Source organism: Xenia sp. Carnegie-2017, unplaced genomic scaffold (assembly GCF_021976095.1).
Source record: "Xenia sp. Carnegie-2017 unplaced genomic scaffold, XeniaSp_v1 HiC_scaffold_24, whole genome shotgun sequence".
Lineage (NCBI taxonomy): Eukaryota > Metazoa > Cnidaria > Anthozoa > Malacalcyonacea > Xeniidae > Xenia > Xenia sp. Carnegie-2017.
This window is the reverse complement of record NW_025813487.1, coordinates 16,518,637-16,543,080: the sequence shown is the minus strand read 5'-3', so window position 1 is coordinate 16,543,080 and position 24,444 is coordinate 16,518,637. Positions and strand designations below refer to the sequence as shown.

The 24,444-nt window shown below is 35.4% G+C and overlaps 3 protein-coding genes across 9 annotated transcripts; 1 reads left to right on the top strand and 2 right to left on the bottom strand.

Annotated features, from left to right (window-relative positions):
• Nucleotides 1-976: 976 nt before the first annotated feature.
• Nucleotides 977-6,009, bottom strand: LOC124451497 (transmembrane protein 232-like). 3 transcript variants are annotated; one of them, XM_047002124.1, is made up of 11 exons: nt 5,796-6,009; nt 5,615-5,654; nt 5,458-5,529; nt 5,282-5,390; nt 5,144-5,207; nt 4,976-5,069; nt 4,742-4,798; nt 4,620-4,662; nt 4,394-4,467; nt 3,809-4,081; nt 3,582-3,696 (listed from the first exon to the last, which is right to left on the bottom strand). In XM_047002124.1, the coding sequence occupies exons 1-10, from the start codon at nt 5,936-5,938 to the stop codon at nt 3,983-3,985; spliced, it is 795 nt and encodes a 264-aa protein (XP_046858080.1). In that variant the 5' UTR covers nt 5,939-6,009; the 3' UTR covers nt 3,582-3,696; nt 3,809-3,982. The 3 variants fall into 3 exon arrangements, with proteins under 3 accessions (XP_046858077.1, XP_046858078.1, XP_046858080.1); XM_047002121.1 differs by lacking the exons at nt 4,394-4,467; nt 4,620-4,662; nt 4,742-4,798; ... (4 more) ...; nt 5,615-5,654; nt 5,796-6,009 and adding exons at nt 977-1,263; nt 1,487-1,734; nt 2,231-2,421; nt 2,511-2,717; nt 2,942-3,123 and having other exon boundaries at nt 3,535-3,696; nt 3,809-4,044; XM_047002122.1 differs by lacking the exons at nt 4,394-4,467; nt 4,620-4,662; nt 4,742-4,798; ... (4 more) ...; nt 5,615-5,654; nt 5,796-6,009 and adding exons at nt 977-1,263; nt 1,487-1,734; nt 2,231-2,412; nt 2,511-2,717; nt 2,942-3,123 and having other exon boundaries at nt 3,535-3,696; nt 3,809-4,044.
• Nucleotides 4,346-24,397, top strand: LOC124451494 (adhesion G protein-coupled receptor L1-like). Of its 5 annotated transcripts, none has more exons than XM_047002119.1 (18): nt 4,395-4,481; nt 9,693-9,857; nt 17,992-18,111; nt 18,411-18,622; nt 18,808-18,905; nt 19,627-19,887; nt 20,093-20,209; nt 20,293-20,399; nt 20,592-20,867; nt 20,943-21,167; nt 21,248-21,451; nt 21,533-21,709; nt 21,965-22,174; nt 22,502-22,661; nt 22,828-22,964; nt 23,130-23,384; nt 23,867-23,945; nt 24,018-24,397. In XM_047002119.1, exons 4-18 carry the CDS (start codon nt 18,486-18,488, stop codon nt 24,062-24,064), a joined length of 2,490 nt encoding a protein of 829 aa, XP_046858075.1. In that variant the 5' UTR covers nt 4,395-4,481; nt 9,693-9,857; nt 17,992-18,111; nt 18,411-18,485; the 3' UTR covers nt 24,065-24,397. The 5 variants fall into 5 exon arrangements, with proteins under 5 accessions (XP_046858073.1, XP_046858075.1, XP_046858071.1 ...); XM_047002115.1 differs by having other exon boundaries at nt 17,992-18,117; XM_047002117.1 differs by lacking the exon at nt 9,693-9,857 and having other exon boundaries at nt 4,346-4,481; nt 17,992-18,117.
• On the bottom strand, nt 6,093-11,983 carry LOC124451493 (CAP-Gly domain-containing linker protein 1-like). The gene is made up of 13 exons (XM_047002114.1): nt 11,220-11,983; nt 10,290-10,641; nt 9,784-10,215; nt 9,564-9,705; nt 9,160-9,467; nt 8,889-9,051; nt 8,648-8,785; nt 8,336-8,568; nt 8,112-8,253; nt 7,575-7,798; nt 6,778-6,975; nt 6,459-6,545; nt 6,093-6,381 (listed from the first exon to the last, which is right to left on the bottom strand). The coding sequence occupies exons 1-13, from the start codon at nt 11,486-11,488 to the stop codon at nt 6,304-6,306; spliced, it is 2,766 nt and encodes a 921-aa protein (XP_046858070.1). The 5' UTR covers nt 11,489-11,983; the 3' UTR covers nt 6,093-6,303.
• Nucleotides 24,398-24,444: the final 47 nt, after the last annotated feature.

Genomic DNA, 24,444 nt, shown 5'->3' with positions numbered 1-24,444 from the left:
TTAAAATGTAATGAGAGATCTTGTGTATGTAGAAATTCGTTAAGCGAAGTTTTACAGATAACTTTAGGCAAGTGTGGCCACCTTCCATCCAAACATTTGACAATTAAGGTCTTATTGTGCACCGTCATTTTTCAATGCTGTACGAATAATTGTATTTTATTTAAACTCATCAACAGAGAACAAACGTAATAACGAAATCGTCAATGTTTCTTTGTACGTAACATAAAAGTTTTATTCCCTATTTTATGTCATACTGTAGGATACGTTTAAGACATATTACTGTTGTTTGTATTATAAGACATCTTACTTCCGGCATTGAATGATTAATAAGTTAGTTATGATCCTTAGAATTTGGAATTCTGAGATCTTTAAATCCTTTCATTTTGGTTTCTGGACAACGCATAGAAACTTTCGTTTGCGTTTGACCCTCTTTTATGATATTGAAGCAGGGTAATAGGAAACAAATTCTCTCGAAAAAACATCTAAACATCACACAGCAAGAACATGGTTAAAAGTCACAATATACGTTTGATTATTGAAAACCATTCTGGTTTCGCGATGAACTATGTAAATGATTGGTACGACAGCGGACGACTGGCAGACACATACAGTTGGCCGGCAAAGGTGCAAAGCGGTGGTCGCTTGGATGTGTTGAACTACGAACGAGATCATGCAATCGCAGGTTGTAGTGGATATGTAAACTACGAAATTAATGGCGAAGTGATCACGTTTGCATTCAGCAATCCTTCGATGGGTAAAAATAAACTTGGTGTTGGCATTGGAGGAAAGATTGTTTGGGATGAGATGGGATATAATGGATACAAGCAATTCACCCTAGAGATTCCCGTACGTTCAACCATATTGAAATTTGTCTGCAAATGTACAGGCTCGACAACAAATCATGCGACTGTGAGCATTCTTCGTCCGTGACGAGGCTGCAAAAGACTGGAACGGAGTGTTGAAGGAAAATTCTCGATTTTCTTGGAAATGAACACATCGACTATATTTCGTCTATCTCAATTTACAGTTGAATTAAATACATATGATCGATAAAGAATGCGGTTTTAAAGTTTTATTTTATTTTGAAATTCATCGTTTCTTTTTTTTTCTAACTGTTCAATGCTCTCCTTCATCTCATCTTCCAGCTCTTGCAACAATTCCTTCTTCCACTGATCGTCGATTATACCTCGTAGATCGTTATTTTGTCGGCTGATGTAGTCCACACGAGGTTTCATACGTAAATGGTTCAAGTTGATCTCTTGTCTACAAGAAGATAAAATATATGACGTCATATATATTTTAACAATAACATCCCATGACCACATTGAATACAAATGATAGTGTTAAAAATATATGAAAGAGGCAGCTAGTGACGACGAGAGATAGGCAAGACGAACACATAGATTTCTTCAATTTTCGACCCTCAAATTACTTGATAGTTTAGGAAAGTTTTTCTTTCGTTCTTTTCAATAAAGTCATCCCTCACCTTAACGTTGTGTCGACGTCAGATCTGTTATGTGTGTTTGGAAGAACAACGCGAGATTTATGTAATTTTTTTATTGGTCCTTTATCTTTAGACTTCAATGCAGCAGTACACTCGGGATTTGCAACTGTAGCTGGCGAATCGATAAACTTATAATGCAACATTGGTAGCAATGCGGATGCCATCCTTGTTGCCCATAGTGACGAACGTACATGATCTTCGTTGAGTCTCTTCTCAAACTCCGCCTCAACCTAATTACGGTAGAAATCACGTGAGATTAAAATACTCTATCGAGTCAATTTCTAACATTCTATATCCCTGTCTGAAGATGTACATCATCTAGGTTAACGTAGTCTTAAAAGGACATCTGTTATTGTTGTTGACTGACTTATCGACATCCTTAGCTGTAGTCATCTTCAGACGACTTGCATATGACTACCGCTTAGGATGTTGAAACGTCATTCAACATCTACACCAACAATCCTTAAATAAGTCTCTAGAAACATCGACTCCAGGGTTCAAACTGCTCACTTTGATATTCATATTGATTTCTTCAAAGATATTTCTGATCGTATTATGTACAAGTAATACATGAAATTGTTAGATGTCGAACTAAAATAATTTACAACTGTCTTTAATGTCTTTCATATTGGTTTCGTCAGACGATTTCAAACATTTTTTGTTAATGTAACAATGTGGAAGATCTTTGAATAAATCAAAAGGAATATCCACATCATTCTACTTTACCCTTGCTAACTTGACAGCTTCAAGGACTCGTGCGTCGTTCTCCGTATTTTCGTTTTCAATCACAGCTAACCATGCAACATTTGATAAACCATCTTTACTGACGTCACTGCCATGATATCGACATACTCGTACCAGACTCTTCACGACACCATAGCGCACTTTCCAACTGTCGTCATCATCACCTGGGTAGTCAAACGGTGAATCAATCCTAATCTAATCTTTAATTTTAAAATATTTTATTCTTATCTAAATGAAGTAAAATGATCAAACTTGTACTTACGGTAGTTCAGGAGTGGAATTAAACCTGATCCTAAAACATTTTTACTCCTCTTAACGCTGCCTATCAAGGAGGATTTCTTGACATCTGAGCATGCTCCGTACATGCAAATGGTCATGAGACATTCACTAAACGTGTACACCATTTGCCATGGCCATCTGTACTGTCGTCGATTTTGAAAACGTTGAGCAGAAGCCAATTTGTTGATTGCTATTTGTTATATTATTAAAACAATGTTATATTTTCTTATATAAAATTATAATTATGTATAATTTAAAGCAATTTTGATTGTACGAGTTTTTCAGTCTTGTAAGTGACAACTGAACGAAAAAACTCGACCTGCTAAACACTTAACATGATAAATTTATACCTTTGGTCAAGGCTCAACCTATTAAATAGTAAAGTTTTATAACTAAGACATTATAAATTCATACCTTGCGTTTCTTCAAGCCTCTCGGTTGAATCTTTGTTGTTTGAAAATTGGTGAGCATTATTGATTACTTCCTTCTCGTTATTTGATTCGTCTTTTTTTAGATCAAAGTCTTCAGGCTCTTGTAAAGCTTTATCATCACTTGATGGTGTTGCGTTTGATGGTTTACAGAAAAATCTTGTATTCCTAGAAAGACAACATCAACAAGTTAGTTCAGTTATTCCTAGAAACGCAACATCAATAAGTTAGTTCAGTTATTCCTTGAAACGCAACATCAATAAGTTAGTTCAGTTATTCCTTGAAACGCAACATCAATAAGTTTGTTCAGTTATTCCTAGAAATTCAACATCAATAAGTTTGTTCAGTTATTCCTAGAAACGCAACATCAATAAGTTTGTTCAGTTAGTCCTAGAAATTCAACATCAATAAGTTTGTTCAGTTATGCCTAGAAACGCAACATCAATAAGTTGGTTCCGTTACTCCTAGAAATTCAACATCAATAAGCTGTTATTTAGTTGTTTTAGATATCAATGAATGAAGATGTTTGTCAAACATAAGTTTAATGAATATAACAAACATTCACGACAAAACACTTACGGCTTGCTTGAAAAACTTGAGTAGCAGGTGTCACATAAATGTGACGACGTCGGGATGGATGGGGAAAAATCATAACTTATCAGACATTGAAAGGCTTCGAGAACCCTCTTATCTTTACAGCTTGCATCTGCCAGTATGTGAAACGCTAATATCACATCTAACCTGTGATTAAATAGAAATAAATTGTATGTAAGCAAGTCATCTTTAGCATGGTTTCCTTAAATCATGGTGTAAGTAAGGTTTGGGTGAACAAGAATAATTATTCCCAACTGACCATTCCTCTTGATGAAACTGCGAAATACATTGAAGGAGACTTTGTAAAGCTGGATTCAATGCGTTTGATTCATCATAATGAACGACTTTCCACACATAAAGAGAACAACACAGAAAGATGCTATGTTTTTTTTCGACATCATTTTTCATGTCTTTTTTTTCAGAAGAAGAATCCTTAGAATGTGGGGTATCTTTTCACTTTTAACTTGATTTTCACTGTCTTTTGGCGACGGGAATCTTCAACGCCATCTATATCCGAGCAAATTCTACGTCCCTGAAAAATTGATAAACAAAACAGAAATAGCGAAGCATTTTAGATAAACTAACCTATCATTGTGGCGGATGAAATCACGTAAGTACCACACTTTAACTTTAACACTTCTCATTTCAGTATTAAAAGGAACTGAGATAACCATCAAATTAAAATTTTGCTAACGGGTTTCATGCGATAGAACAAATAACAGTGATAAGGCATTCAAAACAACGTTAATGAAATTGTTATCTTAGATTTCCAAATTTGGTGTTCGCCACATGAGGACAGACAGATGATAAACAGCATGAAATGAAGTATGGCTTAAATACTTACAGCCTCGGTAATTATTTGAATGGATAAATTTGCCCCGGGGAACTGATGGAAAGCCTTCTCTTTTTCATGAAAACCTTGAAGTATAAAGGTATGTAACTATTTAAAAATCTTTCTATCTTGATTGATCACGTGCATTTTGTAAATTAGGTGTTTTCTTTTTGACTTAAAACATATCCCTGAGGTTGTCAACTAAATGCGCTCTAAAGGATATAATTACATGGCTGACCTGCTAAATATTTAGATAATGAGGCTTTTTGATCTTCGTAATTCTTTATTGAAAAAAAGGGTCAATTTTTAGTCAACATTAATGACTGTTCGTAAATTTCAATTTTGTCTAGGCCATTTTACCTTTAATTCTTGCAAAATGTGATGACAATAAAGTCTTAAAAACACCAAATAAGTCATCTAAAATATAAAAAGTTATTACAGCTCATAGGAATCTAATTCACCAAATTGTACATTCACTCTACATGTATACACATTTATACACATTTATACACATTTATACACATTTATATACATTTATACACATTTATACACATTTATACACATTTATATACATTTATACACATTTATACACACTTTTATCAATAAAATCTCATTGCTTCGTAACACAGACTCATTTCCTGTTTCCTTCTTAAGCCAATGAATGCCACTCTTTGCAAGGTAGAATAAACTATGAACAAGAAAATGTATCTTATGGCAACGGAAATTTGGACACATCACAATACATATAATTGGAAGAAGGACCTTAAAATCTCTTTTTCACTTGCAACGGCTTGATCAAGAGAGGCAATCAATGTCATAAAACAAGCTATATGTGATGGTTAAGGAAGATATGTATGATGAATATGAATTTAATCTTTTGGATGGTAAAAATTCTGCTACCTTCTTCTAGCTTTAAAAAACGACATTGAGAGAGTAATGCTAAATCAACCCATGCTCTAGCTAGATCAACATGATTTCCATCAGATGTTTGTCTCAGTCCAGCTAATCTCTTAAAGACAAATAGAAATCACAGTTTTGTCAATAATAATATTGCGATGCCTTCAATTTCAATCTACCTTTAGTCTTTCTAACATCTTCATTGATGTATCTTGCATCTTTTCTCGCTCACTAGGACTGCAATCGTTGAACTTGACAATAAGAAGTATTTATGAATACAAATCTCAGTACTACGTCAAACTTTCAACTCAAAATGACATTGTTTTAATTTTGAACCTTGTAAACAAATTCTTCGGTGACTTCAAATGGAAGTGGTCTGTTCAAGTAAGGACAACGGAAATTAACACGTTTTAACTTTTAAACGGTGACAAAGGGTTGTTTAAATTATGTTAGATATAATTGCATTCTCACAAGCACATTATATGGCTCAGTTTTTTTTATATCATCGATAACACACCTTAGCTCTGAAATATTTTGTGCTTCTAGTTTACGTCGCGTTTCGTTATAAGCTTTCGTCGCTATTCTTTTCTCAAGTTCAACTTTCTGCGTTTGGGAGATGATTCCAAACTTGTGAGCGACCGGTGTTCGGATTATAGGCATTATGAAAACTAGTCATTAATTTCTTCTTGTTGTGTTTGAACTTCCAAAATATTCAAAAATATTGCTGCCAATATGTTTTACCCATGGTTTTCGCAATTGTCCGCCATATTGTTTATTTATGTTGCTTAGCAACAAGTCAATTGTAAAGAACCAATCATATTACAGCTTTCATTTCGACATCGTTACATGCACTGTGGTTTCACTCAAACATACATTTTACATTATAATATTAAAATTAGTACATATTACATGCATTTGACAGATAAGGCTTTAGAGATATAAATATATCGTATCTATTATTAGCGTATATATAGTGTTTAGTGTCTTCCTCGACTTTCTATATGCCCTTTGTACCATTCTGTTTATTAAGATTTTGCGGCTGACTGCTCGGCGGTTTTAATAGACGGTTGTTCTTCTCCAACAGGTGTTGATCGTTTCAAGCTCTGCAAATCATTAAAATACATTAAAATAATGGAGTCATTTGGAACTGGAGAAATTTGGTGAATATCAATTTTCGAACCTGAGGACTTGTAGATTCCGTTTGCTTTTTCTCTGTGCCTCCTTTGCTATTTCTAAGTTGGTCCCAACATTGTTGTCGGTTTAAATCCTAAATAAACGACCGTTTTTAAGCTTTTCATCCAATGAATATACGTGCGTATGGTCACGTGGATTCAATCGTTGACTTTTGTTAACTATGTAATTTATAGCTAAAAAGATTGTTACATCGATTTTGTATCAAAGAACGAAAAACCATTGTCTTTTACAACACAACTCTCTCGAATTATAATCATAGAAGCTTGAAATCTTTCCTAAGCCTTACCGAAATAAACACTGAATACCTTTAAATCATTTCCACGTTTCCGTCGAAATATTTTCAGCGATTCTCTGTTTAACGATGAGGGTATATTTAGATCATCGCGGCTGTATCGCTGCCCTTGTGTAGGATTTGTTTTTTGCTCGTTCCTTTCAGGATAAGAGGATGACAGTTTATCTTCTCTTGAAGGTGACGGCGACCGATTGCCAAAGTCACGTCGAGTCTATATGAGGGGAGGAGAAAGATATATATTTGATTTGAGACGATAAGTTACGCTCAAACTATCCATTTATCTATTCCAGGGGTCTCCAAACTTTACAGCCAGAGGGCCACCTGAACTTTCATCCAGCATGTTAAGGGCCGAAGAATATAAAAAATTTCCACGTTATCCTTCAGCTTTTTAAATTTCGCAGTGTGCTTGAAACGGAAGTAGGAAGTTGGGAGAAAAATTGACGTAAGCCACTCTTGCTAGTTGGCTTGCGACATAACGTGAACTTTCTGCGAAAAATTTATTTTGTTTAATAATATTATTATATTTTCTGAAGTGCCTCTGCGGGCCGGATTGAGAGGCCCAACGGGCCGCATCTGGCCCGCGGGCCGTAGTTTGGAGACCCCTGATCTATTCAGTGCGAGTCTGTAACACGCAACGTAGTTTGTAAGCATTTAGTCTTCCCGACTTTCTCTCTGATATATATCTTTTATTGTGCTGTCATAGGCGTCTGAATGCATTTGTTTAGGCATTGCAGAATTGTATTTGGAAAGTAAATGTCTTTATCTAAAGCTCACTAAATCCTGTGGTGTGTTAAAGTATAAAATAAGTACTTTATGTGTATCATTCTTCTTTGATTTTTCCCCTTGCGAGGCATCACGGGTGTTGTATTTATTGTTCTGAGCGTCAGTGTTGCTAGGATACTTTGATCTGCGCGGGATAGCTGGTAGTATCTGTCTTGTGCGTCCTTTATAGTAGTGACCATCGGAGCCTCGGAGGAAATCGAGCACGGATACCTCACGGACCATCTTTGGAATAAACCGCGGGTCTTCATGAACTGTAAGGGATAGTGAATAGTAAGGGTGAATATATTGGATAGTGACGTGATTTAGTGGATAAGCAGGTTACACTACAGCTCGTGCATGGTACAGCATGCATTTGTACGAAAATTTAACATGAAATTAAAATGTAGATATGATCTTCGCACTTTGCTGGACAATTTAAGCAATTGTCTCAAGAACCTGAAAAATTCAGGTGACTCAACGGGATTCGAACCCATGATTCGAACCGCATGAACCCATGATTCGAACCGCACTGCATATAACATTCTTGCATATAAAATTTAATATGACCGAATATTTAGGACGTACAAGCCATAGTTTGACTAAATTGATGGAATTTAGTCGATTTTCTGATATAGGGATTAATAACAGTATGACTTCCACCACATGGTCTGTTAGACTGGCCATCTCTAACATCTTCATCTGTTCCTTTTAATGATCTCTGACGCAACTAAAATATAATAGTTGAAAAGAGAACAATTTCAAACTCTCTGACGTTAAGGGCAAAAACTTGCTGCACAAATTGATCATACTTGTTCTATTTCATATGAGGTATAAGGGATTTTCATTTTTCGTAATGGTAAACCTTCACTCTCTGGGAGACATGGTTCAGAATCACGAAACGGTACATCAACTGGTCGGTTACATGATATACAATGATAATGAACCGGAAGTTTACGACGAATACCGGCTGCATCAACTGTATCCATATGTGTCTCTCTTGCAATCTTATTTCTAGACTCTTGGACTTCCTTGATTTGCTTTTCTAGATGAAAATGATGCAATAATTGGTGGTGAAAGCAAAAAATACTTTCTCTGCGATTGTTTCCTAACTTTTTACTAACCAAAGTAATCTTTCATTAACTTCATTGAGTTTGCGTCAATCTTTCCTTCCATTTCTTGGGATATTTGTTTGAGTGTGTCCTTTAGTGTCATTTCTTCGTTCATGTAATCTTCCATTTTTTGCAAAGCTTCTTGCAAACCTACAAGTATCACGATAATTTTAACGACTAGTGTGTGTACGTAATATGTATGAAAAACATCGTATGAGATAGTTCTGAGGCGATAAAGGTCTGTACAAAATACCTCTGTCAAACATTTGAAATGTTTCCTCGAATGTGCTTTGATTTACTTTGTCATCTAAAGCATGTTTATCTGCTTTGACGTCCATTTCAATCGCCACATTTTCTCTGTCTGCCTTTCCTTGTTGAAGATGTTCAATATACAACATCAAGTCATCAATAACTTTCTGAAAATATAATGATGACAGTTTTATGAAGAAAATCTTGCTTTGCCTGACTTCATGCTCTAAACAAAAGCAATTGAAATGCGCAGAAATGCCAAAGCTTCAACTTACTTGTTTTTCATCTAAATTTTCTACTATTTTATCCATATTTTCTTTACTCTGCAATGCCATCTTTTCGTGCTCTTCTTCTACTCTATTCAATTTTTCCCGAACATTATTCAAAACTTCTTGATCATAAGTGGGAACGATCGCCTCTGGTGACTTCATCTTTCCAGTCAGTTGATCAAGACGTTTAAAATGTTGCGAAAACATTGCCAGTTCTGACTTCAAACTTTTGATATTTTCTTCGTTCTTACTTGAAGTTTCCTTGATCATTGACAACATTTGAATGTCTTCATTTGTATTAAGCGCGTCAAGGCCTATAACAACATAAAAATATTCCAACTTTGCACCGTCAGATGTTGATGCACTGTGGGAGGGAATGGGATCAATAGAGACACTTTTTTATGCTTTACCCTGTCTCATTGCATCAATTTGTTCCACGAGATTGTCGGGTAACTGCAGGTCAGCTTTATTAAGTTTCTGGGGCAGCACATCCGTTTCAACTTTTTCCACATCAGTAGCAAGTTTGTTTTGTTTTTCAGAAATCATGGATACCTGAGACCAAAGGGAGAAAGCAGAATTAAAAGATTTCAGCCATTAGCAACTGGATCACTTGATTTACACACGACTAACCTGAACCACAACATCATTGTATTGCTTGGGTAGCTCACCAATCCTGTTAAGCTGGTTTAAAAGTTGTGACGAAGGTTGGTCTGTAGAATCCTTATCTTTATCTTGCGTCATAATTACATCTTTATTAACACAAGATTCATCGACTCTACTGTTGTTATTTAATGGCTGTGATGTGTCATATTCATCGGTTTTTGTAATGACTGTATCGTCAAATTCTTTACCATCGACACTCGTTAATTCTTTCGGAGTTATCGATGTAAGTGATGGTTCATACTCAACATTAGTCTTCATTTGAGATGACTGTGTTTTAACATTTTCATCATCATGATAGTCTTCGTCTTTTTCTTTTCTATTCAATGCTTGCTCCAGTGTGTTCCATGTTACAAACGAAGCCAGGTCCTTTTTTCGGACTACATCGTGTAGCGGACCAAGCTAAAAAGACGAATGTGAAAATTATAACTTTTGTTACAATAATGTTATCGTTGGTAAACGTTAATATTTATCACCTTATTCAACATTTTTATGGCTTCATCATCAACAACTGGTTCTTCCCTAGGACATAAACCACCAACGTCTTTTTTAAATGTCTTTAAGTGCTCCACGTCGCCAATAATATTGTTTAAAACATTCATTACTTCTTCAATCGCTTCTTCAGCTGCTTCAATTCTCCTTTCAACTTTCATGTGTTTCCACATCATTACTAGAGTATTTTCTTGGTTTGATTGACTTTTTTCAACACTGTCTGAATTTCTTACTTCATTGACGATATTTTTGTCGGCGGAAAGATTATCTAAAGCATCAAACTTTTTTTCGATTGACTTGAGCCTAACTTCTATGTCAGATAACATAGGAAGATCACTGAAACAAATAAATACTTCTACTGTTATGCGGAAGATAACTTTGAGAAAAGTATAGTTGGATTTTACTTTGTGGCAATGCAAGAAAAACTTGTAGAAATACATTGTTTGATAACGTTATACTCCACAGAAATTTGACCGAGATTTATTTGAATAAATGATCATTTAATGAACAAAAATATTCTGTAAAATAATGCCACGCCATTGATTAAAATATTTACTTCAAAAAGCCATTTCTTTTGTGCTATAAACCCTTCAAAGTACCGAAATGAGCCTGCTTAAGGCGATGGTCAATGGTGGAAAATCTTTGACTGCACAAAATAACACGTTAATCAACTTTAATATTAATCACTTTAAGTCTGCATGTCACAACTACAATTTCTCTTCATCATTTTAAAACCTTTTTATTTATTTCTTGGATGTTTGTAGCATAATAAGATTTTTATTTCATGCACGATCTTTGAAACTGTAATACAGCATTTTTTTATTTAATATACTAAAGATAATTAAGCCTCTTCATTGCTTCATTATTTCAATTTCCTTAAGTTAATATATAAGTAAAAATATGGAATCAGATACCTTAAATTTTCGTGTGAAATTTGTTGATTGTGATCTTTGGATGTCTGGTCTATAAACTCACTGTCGTCTCTTATTCTTTCCGATAAATTTTCATTATTTGACGAATCTTTTGCGTTTCTCGTAATCTTACTGTCGTTACTCCTTTTATCAATCGCATTTAGAATTTCATGTAGCAGTGAATGTAGTATATTTAGGTTTACAATACCCTTCTCAGGATGTCCCAGGGCCGAATCTATCATGTGACGCAGTTCAAAGCATTGAATTCCCATTTTGCTTCGTAAAGTATATCACGTCGCGTTTGCTGTATGATCAAGCGCAGAAGTAATGTTCTTAAACTGCCAGTGTTTGATAAATGACCGCAAGATGTCTCCTCGTTTGCTTTATTTTTGTTTACACTTCGTTATCGGGTAACGATCTTTGCAGAAGGATTTTTAATCGCGGGCAGGCGACCTCATATTTCTTGGGTTTTGCGGGCATGACCCGAAAGCTTCTGGTTCAATAGCCAAACTTTAACATCCATATCTTCTTCGGTAATTCAATTCCTTGATTTATCCATATTGATGCCAATGAAGTGCCAGGCGGGAAACGGATTCTCAATATAAATATTAGAGCCTAACAAATAATTTTAAACATAGCCATAAACAATTTGGTTTTATGAAATTTATTAAAATAGTGACGTTTCGTCTTGACTCAAGACATCTTCAGACTAATAAGGAAGTTAACAAGAACTATAGATATATAGAGAGTTATTTACATAGTTTGAGGTATCAGATTACTTGTTTATGACTATGTGCAAATTATTTGTTGGGCTCTAATATTTATATTGAGAATCCTTGGTTTATGTTTTACTGTTCTAGGCCGACATTTAACTTGATGTTGAGCATGTCCTTATCAAAAATTATTCAATCTTTCAACAGCAACTAAATTAAAAAAAAAGCAGGAGACATCGAGATGAAATCTTGATCTTATAAACTTCAAAAGCATTATACGCTGACATGCATAACCTAATCATCATTCATTTTACCAACATTTATACGGCTTCAAATCCTTCTCTCCATGTCCTTGAAAACAGGGGCGGATTTAGGGGTAGGCACCATAGGCAAGTGCCTATGGTGAAATTACCAAAATATACTTCGACTTAGATTCGATACGAATTTATCGAATTATGAAACTATGAATAGCACTTTATCGCAGTCAAATCATCTGACTTTTGTTTAGAAATGTTGTGCAATTAAATGACGTAATTTTGATATGAATCGTAGTCCAGATGCGTATGATTATCTATAAAGCTCCGTGTCGTTAGGCAAAGCAGCCATTTTGCCTAAGTCAAGAAGGCGATCTAGCCATTTGATTGGTTGTTAGCAATTTGCCTAAACAAGATGAATTTGCCTAACTTGACATCGTGTATAGGTATTCTGATTGGGCAATTTTTGCAACCGTATGCTTTCATTGGTCAATTTTTTGCCTAACTTGAGCAATTCCAACCAATCATTGCTGTTGATAAGCATAGTTGAGCTAGGCAAATTAGGCAATTGAAAATTAACATACACTCGTATTGTTTCTGAACAGCCTCTGTGCTCAGTTTACGGTTTTGTGATATTTTATAATGTCTTCATTGTGTTGTGGTAATTTATACGAGACTGCTCAGTCTGCGTTGGCCAAAAACGATTTAAAATGCCTTAATAAGCTTTATTCTCGTTTATTGGTCGACGTTCGACCTATGTTTACTAACGAGCAGCTGTTAGATAGAATTTATGACCCCGACCATACTCTGTGTCGAAATTTTGGAGCTGAAATATATGTGCCAAAGCACGCTCATGACGGAAAGACTTGTACTGCAATAAGGTAAATATATTATAATTATATATATCGTATTGTAGTATTTATATATACGTGAAAATGGTTAAATCTCAATTTCGCTAGGCTATATCTTTGTCTACAGTCAGCAATTCATACAATGCAATCAATCTACCAAACAAAATATTAATTTCTTTTCTTGAATATTTTTTAAGATCTGAAGCTTCTGGCAATTGCCTCTACAGTTCAGCTTCCCTAGTTCTGGTAGGTAACAATGCATTGGTCCCTACTTTGCAATTTTAACATCGCTTGAGCTATTTATTCATGCTGCTTTTATGCTCAACACCCATGCTTTTGTCTGTTATAAGTGAGCACAGTGATTACTTTGCCCAAAGCTTAAACAATCTTTTGCCTTTGTCAGTGTCTAAAGAATGTTTAGACACTGGATATACAACAGATGAACTGGTAAAACAGGAGGCTATTTTAAATTGTAATGACCAGAAATGGTCATCTTTTCTTTGTATTTTGGGCCTATCTTCTGTTTTAGGTAGAAAATTCATACTTTTATCCTGATTCTGGTGAAAGTAGATATAAATTGTTATTTAATCGTATTGTTCAGCCCCGGTTATTAAGCCAAAGAGGTTTGGATGCTATTAATATTTTGTTTTGTCACGAAGTATCTGTACAACCAGGTGAGACTTTTCAGTCTAATCATTTTGTGCCTCTCATTTTCCATGCCCACAGGTTGAAGCGAAAATTGTCTAATTCCTGTACACAGTCTAATTCTAGCTGCTCAACAACAGAGAAACGAAAATTTGTCAAAATTTTTCCAAATATGCACCAAAACAGTTGACATTTCAAATTTTTTACTTCAACTAATAGGCCTGCTGCCCAACCAACTTTTAAAAGGATGCCCAATGAGTTTTTCTTCTGCTGCAGCTCTTGCTCAGACATTAAATAAAGCCAATAGTCTTTTGCTTCACACATCATCCCAGGAACTATTGCCTGGTATTCCAACTTCTGGTGATATGCAACCTGCTGTTTTAACCCATAATTTTGATGTTTCCTTGTATAGGAGAAAGTTAAGGGTATGGATAATTCTGAAATATGTCATTTGTATACGGTATCAATGATATGTTGAAACATGTTAACAATGCCACTAATTTTATTAAAATTTCCCAAACTCGCAATATTCCCTTTGAAAACATATCGTAATTCAGAAACAAACGAAAAAGACTAGATTAACAGACGTTTGCAAACTAGATGGGTAGAACGTATCGAAGGTTTAGATACATTCCAAGAGCTTTTTGTACCTGTATACACCACCCTTAACGATATGTCTGAAAATCTAGATGGTGAGTTCAAACCAGCTTCAGTCTGATGCCTCATCTTTGTTTCAACTTATTGACAGGTTTGATTTCGTCGTTGCTTTAGTTATCACGAGAAATATTCTTGATTCAACTCTTCCAGTAACACAGTTATTACAGGGTAAGAGTATCGATATAATGGATGGTATTCATTTAATTTCAACTTTGAAAACTGAGGTGGTGAACATGAGGAATTCCTCTGATTTTTATCATGACACCTGGTATGACGAAGCGTTTGAACTGGCAGCAAAAGTTGGCATTGAAGAATGGAAACCAAGAACACTGCGCAAACAAACGACCAGGGAAAATATTCCCCACACAACCATTTCTGAGTATTATAAACGTGCAATTACTCTTCCTCTACAAAATCATTTGCAATCTTCTTTAGAATCACGATTCGACCTTGAGAGTGTGAATGTCTATAAAGGCCTTAGCATTGTACCGACGAAAATGATGTCCATGACAAGAGATGGGGTGGATTGGAAAGAGCCATTCAAAACTGTGGCTAACTTTTATTATGATGATTTGCCAAATCCTTTGGCCTTAGATGCTGAACTTAGGTTGTGGTACACTTATTGGGAGACCCACTGCGGCCTCCTTCCTGATAACATTGCCCAGACTTTAAAATCTGTTCATTTCGCCGGATTTGAAAACATTAAAATTTTACTACGTATTTTAGGAACGCTCCCATTACCTCTTGTGAATGTGAACGATCTATTTCTTCCTTAGGACACTTAAAACTATCAGCGAAGTACCATGGTTGGGGAACGCTTAAATGGTTTGGCCTTGATGCAAATTCATCAGGAAATTGTACCAGATATTGGTGAGGTTATTACTTTTGCTGTTGGAAATACAAGGCTAAAATTTGCATGAATTTATTCATATCCTAGTTTTTATTTTGTTGAAATGTCCATATGTTAACCATTTATTGTGCGTTGTACACAATAGTAACGTCAATAGAATTTGCATCAAACTAATAGCTCTGATAAAGGTTTTTTCCCTATATACATTCCAATCTTAAAACTGCTGAGTAGTGTATGGTACTCGGCCGTTGTCATATAAATTTACTTTCACAAAAATTGTTAAGCATAAATAGAATAATTTTTCCTTACACCAAATTTTAGTCTTCACAAAGACTCTTTATACAAAGCTCTATTTTGACTATTACATTACATTTACATTCTGCTCATTTGTTGGCAAATGAGAGTGCACATTTTAGGTGGGGGGTAAAGGGTTGGAATTGACTGGGATGGTGTAAGAAACTGAGCAATCTTACATCCATGAAATGTCCCATAGTCACCCATTTCTAACCAAACTCCTTTTGCTATTTGCTAAAGGTGTGAAAGAGGTTCTGGCGCCTTCAAAAACCAGAGTGCTCATTTAGGTGGGGGTAAAGGTTGGAATTGACTGGGATGTTGTGAAAAATTGAGCAATATCACATCCATGAAATATCCCATATAGTCACCCATTTCTAACCAAACTCCTTTTCAAAGGTGTGTAGGCGAACTTCTGGCGCCATAACCAGTCTGCTTAATTGGCTCTCAGGGGCTGTCCATGCCGGATCACGATTTTTGTTTTGCGTTAAAGTGTTCCTAGGCATGCTGATGAGCCTGATATGGGGCGAAACAGTCTTGTGTGCATTCAATATTCTGAATAGTGAAAATCAACGACCTTGTGATATGTAAGTATAAATATACAATGTTTTTATGTATTTATACGATTGAGATCTACAAGATTCTGCATAGCTGAATGATTAGACTGTTTGATTTAAACAATTTATCGAAAGCATAAATAGTGTAGTATGTTTTGCAAAAGTATGACGTCATAGGTTTTAGCACTGAATGACGTCATAATGTTTTGCCTATGGTATCCAAAATCCTAGATCCCCTTCTGGCTTGAAAGTGAGTAAATGTTTATAAAATGCATGAGAGGGTTTTGCATGTTGGAGTATTATACTTCGAGTGTTTACTCTCATATAAAGGCCCTGTTCACACGATACCGGATTCGTTGAGCAATCCGATACGAAAAATGCACTCTGTTCACACGATGCCAGATTCGTAAGACGCTACATAAGTTTTTAATTCGCCCCAGTACTTGTACGTGCAAGTAATAGCAGCGATGGTTGCTAATTCAAATATTTCGTAGGAAAGTGAGAAATTTTTTTGACAGATAACAAAGCAGAGCTTTTTCTTGAGCGTATTAAAGTTTTTGCATCATTTGTACTGATGGCCGCAAGGACTGAAAGAGTATAAAGTCCAAATACAACCGGATATATGTTGCCATTACAATGACACTGGAAAGAAGCTTTTCACACCACGATAATACATTGTTAAAAGCTTAAACATGCCATGTTGAAGATATATTATATTTGCTGGCGGATTATTCATCTAAAACATAGTTTGTATCGCTATGTTTGCTTTCATTATTGAAAAATCGCACTAACTTTTTAGTTGCCAAGTTTGAACGTATCATTCCAGCGTTCCACGACAACGGAACGTATTGATTGGTTTTATACCACTTCCACAGCGGACAAATCGTTCCGGAAAACGATACAAAGCGTATCGGATTTCAGCGGAGCCCGTATGAACGCAAGGCCTATCAGGTACGAAAAGTAATCCGGTGTCAAACCAATCCGGTATCGTGAACAGGGCCAAAATAACAGTTTTGCATCATTATTGACGTTATTACTGTCAAACGCACATTTCACATATGACTTCCTCGCGTGACCACAAATAATGAATGCGTTGCAACATCTCTTCTTTGAGCTAAAAAGTTTAACCTAATAAGCATATTATCTCGCAGAGCGTATCAACACAACAGCAATGAATAAGTGGAATATTTAATGTAACACTTTAATAAAAGTATCAAACTGTGGCATTTCTATTGTCATTTTATGTTCGAACATTAATTATTGGTACGTTGATGTCTTAATGTTTTAGTGTCAGTTATTTCATCGCTTTAAGGCACGATAAACTCTAGCACCAATATTGTGGTATGTATTTTAATTGGATACATTTTTGTCGAAGCAGAATAACTCGTTTAAATTTATTATTCGGATATTCATGTACCGAGATCAGGCCAAGATCATGTTCAAGAGACATGGAGGATATAATTATATATAATTAAAAATGCTGAGATTAAAGCTTCTAGTAGAATAGACCATTGAGCAAGCAGGTTAAGTATATCGCGAGATTCTTTGTTTCATTTCTTTCTGCATAATAAATAGTTTTATGGATTTATTTTGTCTGTTGTACAATTAAAATAATAAAAGGAATAACTTAACTGCTTGTATCATGTGAAAACCACCGACTAAAGATGTAAATTCGTACATTGTTACACGATTTCAAACGTCGGCAAATCACCCAACAAATACAAAGATGTGGCTATTTTATTTTGATTTGTTTTGTGTGTTTTTTTAATTCAAACTTACTTTCTTGTCGATTTTCATGCCCAACATTCCATTAACAGTATTGTGGTATGGTTTGATTGTAAAATTATGTATTTTACTGCCCCCGTCTGTAATATATTAGAAAATATCAAGAATTATTAGTCATATGATGATTTACATTCTAACGGTTCATCATGCTGCTGTCAATGTTTCGTTACAGTTATGAAAAACATGTTAGCATTCAGTCTGATATTCTTTGGTTTCATATTGGCACTTGATGGTAGGGAATATGGACGAAGACGTCAGAGATTGCCTAGTGGGAACGTTACAACTTCGAGTGGTCTTGGTAGGATATTGATATTAACATGTTTATTGACTCAATTATTCGCGAGGTATAAATATGTGATTTTGCATGAGATAATGAAAAATTGGAAAATACAGATAAATTTTTTGAAAATCGCTGATTCTCTGTTTCCAGTCTTCTTGCGCGTGCGCTAATCGGACACAAGAAATTTCCTTGCGAAAACGCGAATAGATTTTACTTTGGATTGACAAAATCAAATTAAAACTTCATATTCTCTTACTCAAGTTTTATCTCACATTTCTTTCGTTTCAAATGCTTGCATTCTTATTTTGCAGCTAAACTTCGCGTTATAACGAATATCTATGATCAAAGGCTTCATTTGAATTGTTCATTTGAAGCGGGAGGTCGTAATGTTTGAGTGGAAATTTAACAACAGAACCCTTAGCAGGAACGAACGAACGAAAATCAGAAAACACCGATTCTATTCTGAACTTTCATTGCGAAGACCAAGACGACCAGACAGTGGATATTATGAATGTATTGTGACGTAAGTTGGTGTAATTGATAGTTTTCACGAAAATTTGTTATTTTGAAATTATCCTATGAAATTGAAACATTAAAGTATCAAATGCATACGAGCGTGTCCCCAAAATCTTGTAGTCAACTTTTGAGCTACGTTGCGTTACAGACGAATTTAAACTGTAGAAATATCTTTATTTTCTTTTGTTTTAGCACCAACAGGAGCACAATTGTGACACTTGGATTATTTGTAATATTCCGTCCACCTACTGCGATAAGAATTGATCCTAATGATGTTTCACTTACTACTGGTTAGTATGGTACCCATTGGTTAGTATGGTATCTACATTGGTCAGTATGGTACTTATTATTGGTTAGTATGGTACTCTACTATTGGTTAGTATGGTACTTATATTGGTTAATATGGTATTCACTATTGGCATGGTATTTACTATTGGTTAGTATGGTACCTACTGTTGGTTAGTATGGTACTCACTATTGGTCAGTATGGTATTCACTATTGGTTAGTATGGTATTCACTATTGGTTAGTATGGTACTTACTATTGGTTAGTATGGTACTCACTATTGGTTAGTATGGTACTCACTATTGGTTAGTATGGTACTTATTATTGGTTAGATGGTATTCACTATTGGTTAGTATGGTATTTACTATTGGTTAGATGGTATTCACTATTGGTTAGTATGGTATTCACTATTGGTTAGTATGGTATTCACTATTGGTTAGTATGGTACTTACTATTGGGTAGTATGGTACTCACTATTGGTTATTATGGTATTCACTATTGGTTAGTATGGTACTTACTATTGGTTAGATGGTATTCACTATTGGTTAGTATGGTACTCACCCTGGGTAGTATGGTATTTACTACTGGTAGTATTGTACTCATTAGTAGTTAGTATTTATTGACTACTGAATAGTATGGTACTCATTAATAGTTATTATTGTCAACACTGTCTAATATTTATATATTTTTGAAAGAAAGTTTCATTTGTCCAATTTTTTTTTACAGCGACAGGGGATTTCAATTGGCGTTGTCGTAGTTTGCATGATTTGCAAGAAAGGAATGTTTCATACTCATGGTATCGTAAACGTCTCCCTGATGGAGAATGGAGGAATGTTGATAGTGAAAATGAATTACTAACATGGGAAGTTCCCCGACGTTTGCACTCAACGAAAGATGGTTATGATGTTTATGATATGTACTGTGAAATAAAAGATGGAGGACAAACGACGCGTAGTCCTTTAGCGAGATTTATCGTTATTTTGCCTGGTATGTTTACTAACGCCATGTTATAGTTAGTTCAGTGCTTTAAAGTGTCGTAAAACCTTTCTACATTATGAAACATTTTTGGAATTTTTATTATTTTACACCACTCGAATGCTTTTCGTCAATGTTCAACCGAGCTCTACACTTTTGTGAAATTCATGAGATTGAGTGTCGTAACTACTTTCTATTTTTTGTAATGATTTCATAGGCACAGCAGAAAGTCTTGGTGTTTGTAACGAAGAGGAGATTGATGGGATACATTGGAATGAAACGCTAGTAGGCTTTACCGCCTCTCAAAATTGTATTAAAGATGATGACGAATCTGGTGTGAATTGGTTATCTTTGTTGAGTTTAGAAGATTGATCGAAATGCTTATGTTTGTGTTATTGTATGTTTGTGTTTCTGTAGGGACTGCAACACGTGTTTGTAGGGCGTTCCCTGGTCGCCCTCCAAGATGGCGTCGACCCAATTTGAAAGATTGCCGCAGTCCAGAGTTTGAGACTATAGAAGATCAGGTGAATGTATCTTTGTAGTTCATTAACATCGTAAAAATGTTTGCAAAGTCTAAATATACAACTTTTGAGTTGTACTAAAAAATTGATGGTCATTTTATGACGATGATCTTCCAAAATGTTTTTGCATGATTTTCTTTCATTGTGTTTTTGTTAACTATATTACAAACATAACTGTAATTTTTTACTGTACAGTTAAACGCTCTTGAGGAAGGCTTCAATGTGAACATTAGCATCAGAAGTGCTCTGAGAGAACTTCGAACGTTAACTCGTCGCAGAGCCGGTCGACCATTACGGTTGTATGGAAGGGATCTACTGTCGACGGTAAACATCCTCGAAAGAAGCGACGGTTTCTTTCGAAGCGGTATTGTTCATACCGAAATAAATTATGAAACCATTGATTCGTTCATTGAGATTGCAAGCAATCTTCTTCACATGGAAAATATAAACACATGGACTGACATTGATGAGGTATGGTTTCTTTATCCAAGATCTTTTTATGAAGAACGGTCGTGTTAAAGTTTTCTACAATTTATTTGTTTTTAGATTAGCCCTAACACTGCAGCTGAATTGGTGACATCTCTGGAGGGTTTTGGTTTTAATGTTGAACAATATTTGAACATAACTGGTGACGTCATTGAAAATAGCGTTCAAGAAAATCTCGCATTTGAAGTTCGTCACTATGACGTAATGAATGACACTGAGCAAGAAGAATATGTCTTCCAGCAAAATAACAGCAAGATCATCTTACCGCAATCTATTTTCAACAACGTATGAAAAATATTTGTAAAAATTTGTATTTGATAATATTTCTCTGCATCTTATTTTGTCGCCATAATGTCATATTTCAGTCAAATTCTTCTTCGTTGACGGTGGTCAGCGTTATTTACAATACTCTGGCATCCATACTTGGTGTTGTAAACGTGACGGCAAACACGAGTGGTAGTGGTATATTCTTGCTTCCTGGCTCCCAAATCATTTCTACGACTGTGAAGCCACTTGATAGCGAGAGATTCGCAGAACCTGTGAGAATTCGATTGGAAAACAATGGATCGGTAGGAACATTTCGTGTATTTTTAATGTAAAGCTTGTTTTATAAATATCTTTATAAATATCGGATTTTTGTGATTGTTTAGAGACTCGGTTCAAAAACGCAAAAACAATGTGTTTTTTGGAATCCAGATGTTTCGTACAGCCAATGGAGTGACGAGGGTTGCCGATTGGTTCCCGAAGAAACTACTGACGTCATTACCACTTGTGAATGTGATCATTTGACGTTATTTGCTGTATTTGTATCAAGAAGCGGATTTTTGGTAAGGTGGCAATGTTCATGTAACTTTTGACGTGTAACTATGGTCTGGCGTACAGGCAGCGTTTTTATTCTTGGTTTAATACCAATAAAATAATTGAGGTATAAATTCGTGTTTTGCTCCAAAACCTGCGCATGTGCACGATGGCAATTACTGACTTTAGTCACTTTATGGGAAAATGTCGAGGAATATAAACCGTTGTCTTCTTTCAATATGATATCGAGAGTTCAATCATGTCGACTGCCTTACTTTTGTCAGGATTCTGATGATTATACAAGGTTGGAAACCATCTCAACGATTGGTTCTGCGATATCTCTGGCAGCCATCTTGTTGACGATGATTGTTTACGTGTATTTACGGAAGGCGCTGTGGTCAACACGTTATGTGAATTTCATGAATCTTTGTCTCGCCATCGCACTTCTTAATATTTTCTCTGTAGTTCGTGGAGCTCTCGGAGACGACGACGAGGTGCGTCTAAGGAGGAGGACAGGGAAGGATAGGTGTATACCTCGAGGGATTATACATCTAAGGAGGAGGACAGGGAAGGATAGGTGTATACCTCGAGGGATTATACATCTAAGGAGGAGGACAGGGAAGGATAGGTGTATACCTCGAGGGATTATACATCTAAGGAGGAGGACAGGGAAGGATAGGTGTATACCTCGAGGGATTATACATCTAAGGAGGAGGACAGGGAAGGATAGGTGTATACCTCGAGGGATTATACATCTAAGGAGGAGGACAGGGAAGGATAGGTGTATACCTCGAGGGACTATATAATTTTGCATGTTTCAGGTGCCTTGTGAAGCTGTTGGAGTCCTGCTTCATTACTTTGTTTTGGCATTATTTCTATGGATGTTATGTGAAGGAATATTACTGACGATGCTTATTACAGATGTTTTTAAGAAAGAGTATGGACGCAATTGGTATCTGTCTGTTCATTTCATTGGATGGGGTAAGAGATGGTGTATATTAAAACATCATTTTCTATTTTCTTGAGAAATGGTAGTAAAGGGATTTTTCCTCTGACGAATCTTTTATTTCACATAACAATTTTTAGAAACTGTCGGCGCACATCGCTAACAAAAATTATTGTTTTTGCTTCATTGCTTACTCATTAGGAGTACCTGCAGTAATTGTTACTATATCAATCGCGATAAAGGGAGTATCTTCGTATGGGCGAGAAGGTCATTGTTGGTTGTCTCAAGAAGATGGTTTCCTTTGGGCTGCCCTAGGACCTATGATTTGTGTTTTACTGGTTAGTTGCTGAACTGTTTAGAGATCTTTGTATGCTTTCAAATTCATCTTGATACGCATTTCTTTGTTTCTTGTTAATTACCTTCTATACTGACACACCTAGATGTTGCTAGATGGCTCAATCTAGGCACATTACGTCATATTTAAAATTTTTTTTGTTTTTCAGGCAAGCCATGTTGTCTACGGTATCATGTTACGTAGCGTTATTACATCACAACGTGTACAAAACGAGGATACAGTTGGAAAATTACGAGCTACGGCACGAGCGTCCATTATAATAATGCCAGTCCTTGGCTTTGCCTGGATCTTCGCCATCTTGGATTTATTTTTTGATAAGCTTTTCCTAAAGTATCTTTTTGCAATTTTCAACTCTCTACAAGGATTGTTTATATTTGTGTTCCACTGTTTGCTTAATAAACAGGTAAATTCAAAAGATTTTTTAAATAAAGGTTTAAATTCTGCTCATTACAATTGAAAATTAATTGGTGGCGTATTTAGGCTACATTACGTCAAAATAAATTACCGCAGCCTATTTTAGATATATTTACATTTCCAAATACTTTAGAGGTAGCTTGATTGGTAAAATTTTATTCAGAAAATCAATAGTTTTGAATGTAAAATTGAGCAGCTTTATTTATTTTGACTAACGCTGGATCACCCACTAAAAAATATACAGACTAAGATTTCCATCGTTGTACATGATCTCACTGTCAGTGCAAACTGTTGTTTATTAAATGAATGATCATATCTTCATTTAATTTCAAATACCGCACTTCATAAAACATTCATACTGTTGTTTATGTTATCTTGGTCAATATATTGATGATTTCTTGCCTTAACTTTAAAAAATTTCACCAGTTCTTATTTTTTAAACTCTCGTTAATGTTTTTCTTATTTGTCCAGGTTCAACGAGCGATAACGAAAAGCAAGCAACCGCCTAAACGGCGAAGTATCTCGGACAAAACAAAGTCTCAGGAAATGCGTATGTATTGCATTTCGTGATTGGTTAAAATAATGTCGCAAAAAATGATACGTATGCTCTTGTTTGTTTCAGGTGCAACTGTAGTAAATTCGTCTCAAGAAAGTTTGAATCGTCTGTAATGATTATGAAAATGATTTCTTCTCTCAATGTTTAACAGCTGACATATCCCTGACCATGATGCAACATTTCATATGGCTGACATATCCCTGACCATGATACAACATTTCATATGGCTGACATATCCCTGACCATGATGCAACATTTCATATGGCTGACATATCCCTGACCACGATGCAACATTTCATATGATTTCATATGATATTATGTAATCAATGTCACGTTTTAATTCCTCCATAGCTACTTCGACTGGAAAAGATTTGAGAAAAAGATCATTGTAATTTTTCTTATATTTTCAAAAAATTATTAAAAATCTATATAGACGTTTTTTGAAAGATGCTTTCTCATTCATCACTCCAGTTACTTGCGTACAGTTGATCGA

What these genes read in the sequence shown, in the direction of transcription:
- LOC124451497 (XM_047002121.1), bottom strand. Translation starts at nt 3,957, where the DNA reads ATGAAAAATGATGTCGAAAAAAAACATAGCATCTTTCTGTGTTGTTCT. An exon ending in CAGTTTCATCAAGAGGAATG is followed by an intron (nt 3,697 to 3,808) that starts GTCAGTTGGGAA and finishes ATTTAATCACAG; the next exon opens with GTTAGATGTGATATTAGCGT. An exon ending in AAGCTGTCAAGTTAGCAAGG is followed by an intron (nt 1,735 to 2,230) that starts GTAAAGTAGAAT and finishes TACCGTAATTAG; the next exon opens with GTTGAGGCGGAGTTTGAGAA.
- LOC124451493 (XM_047002114.1), bottom strand. Translation starts at nt 11,488, where the DNA reads ATGGGAATTCAATGCTTTGAACTGCGTCACATGATAGATTCGGCCCTG. An exon ending in CCATAAAAATGTTGAATAAG is followed by an intron (nt 10,216 to 10,289) that starts GTGATAAATATT and finishes TCGTCTTTTTAG; the next exon opens with CTTGGTCCGCTACACGATGT. An exon ending in ATTTAGTCAAACTATGGCTT is followed by an intron (nt 7,799 to 8,111) that starts GTACGTCCTAAA and finishes TATCCCTTACAG; the next exon opens with TTCATGAAGACCCGCGGTTT.
- LOC124451494 (XM_047002117.1), top strand. Translation starts at nt 18,486, where the DNA reads ATGTTTGAGTGGAAATTTAACAACAGAACCCTTAGCAGGAACGAACGA. An exon ending in TATTATGAATGTATTGTGAC is followed by an intron (nt 18,623 to 18,807) that starts GTAAGTTGGTGT and finishes CTTTTGTTTTAG; the next exon opens with CACCAACAGGAGCACAATTG. An exon ending in GATTGGAAAACAATGGATCG is followed by an intron (nt 21,452 to 21,532) that starts GTAGGAACATTT and finishes GTGATTGTTTAG; the next exon opens with AGACTCGGTTCAAAAACGCA.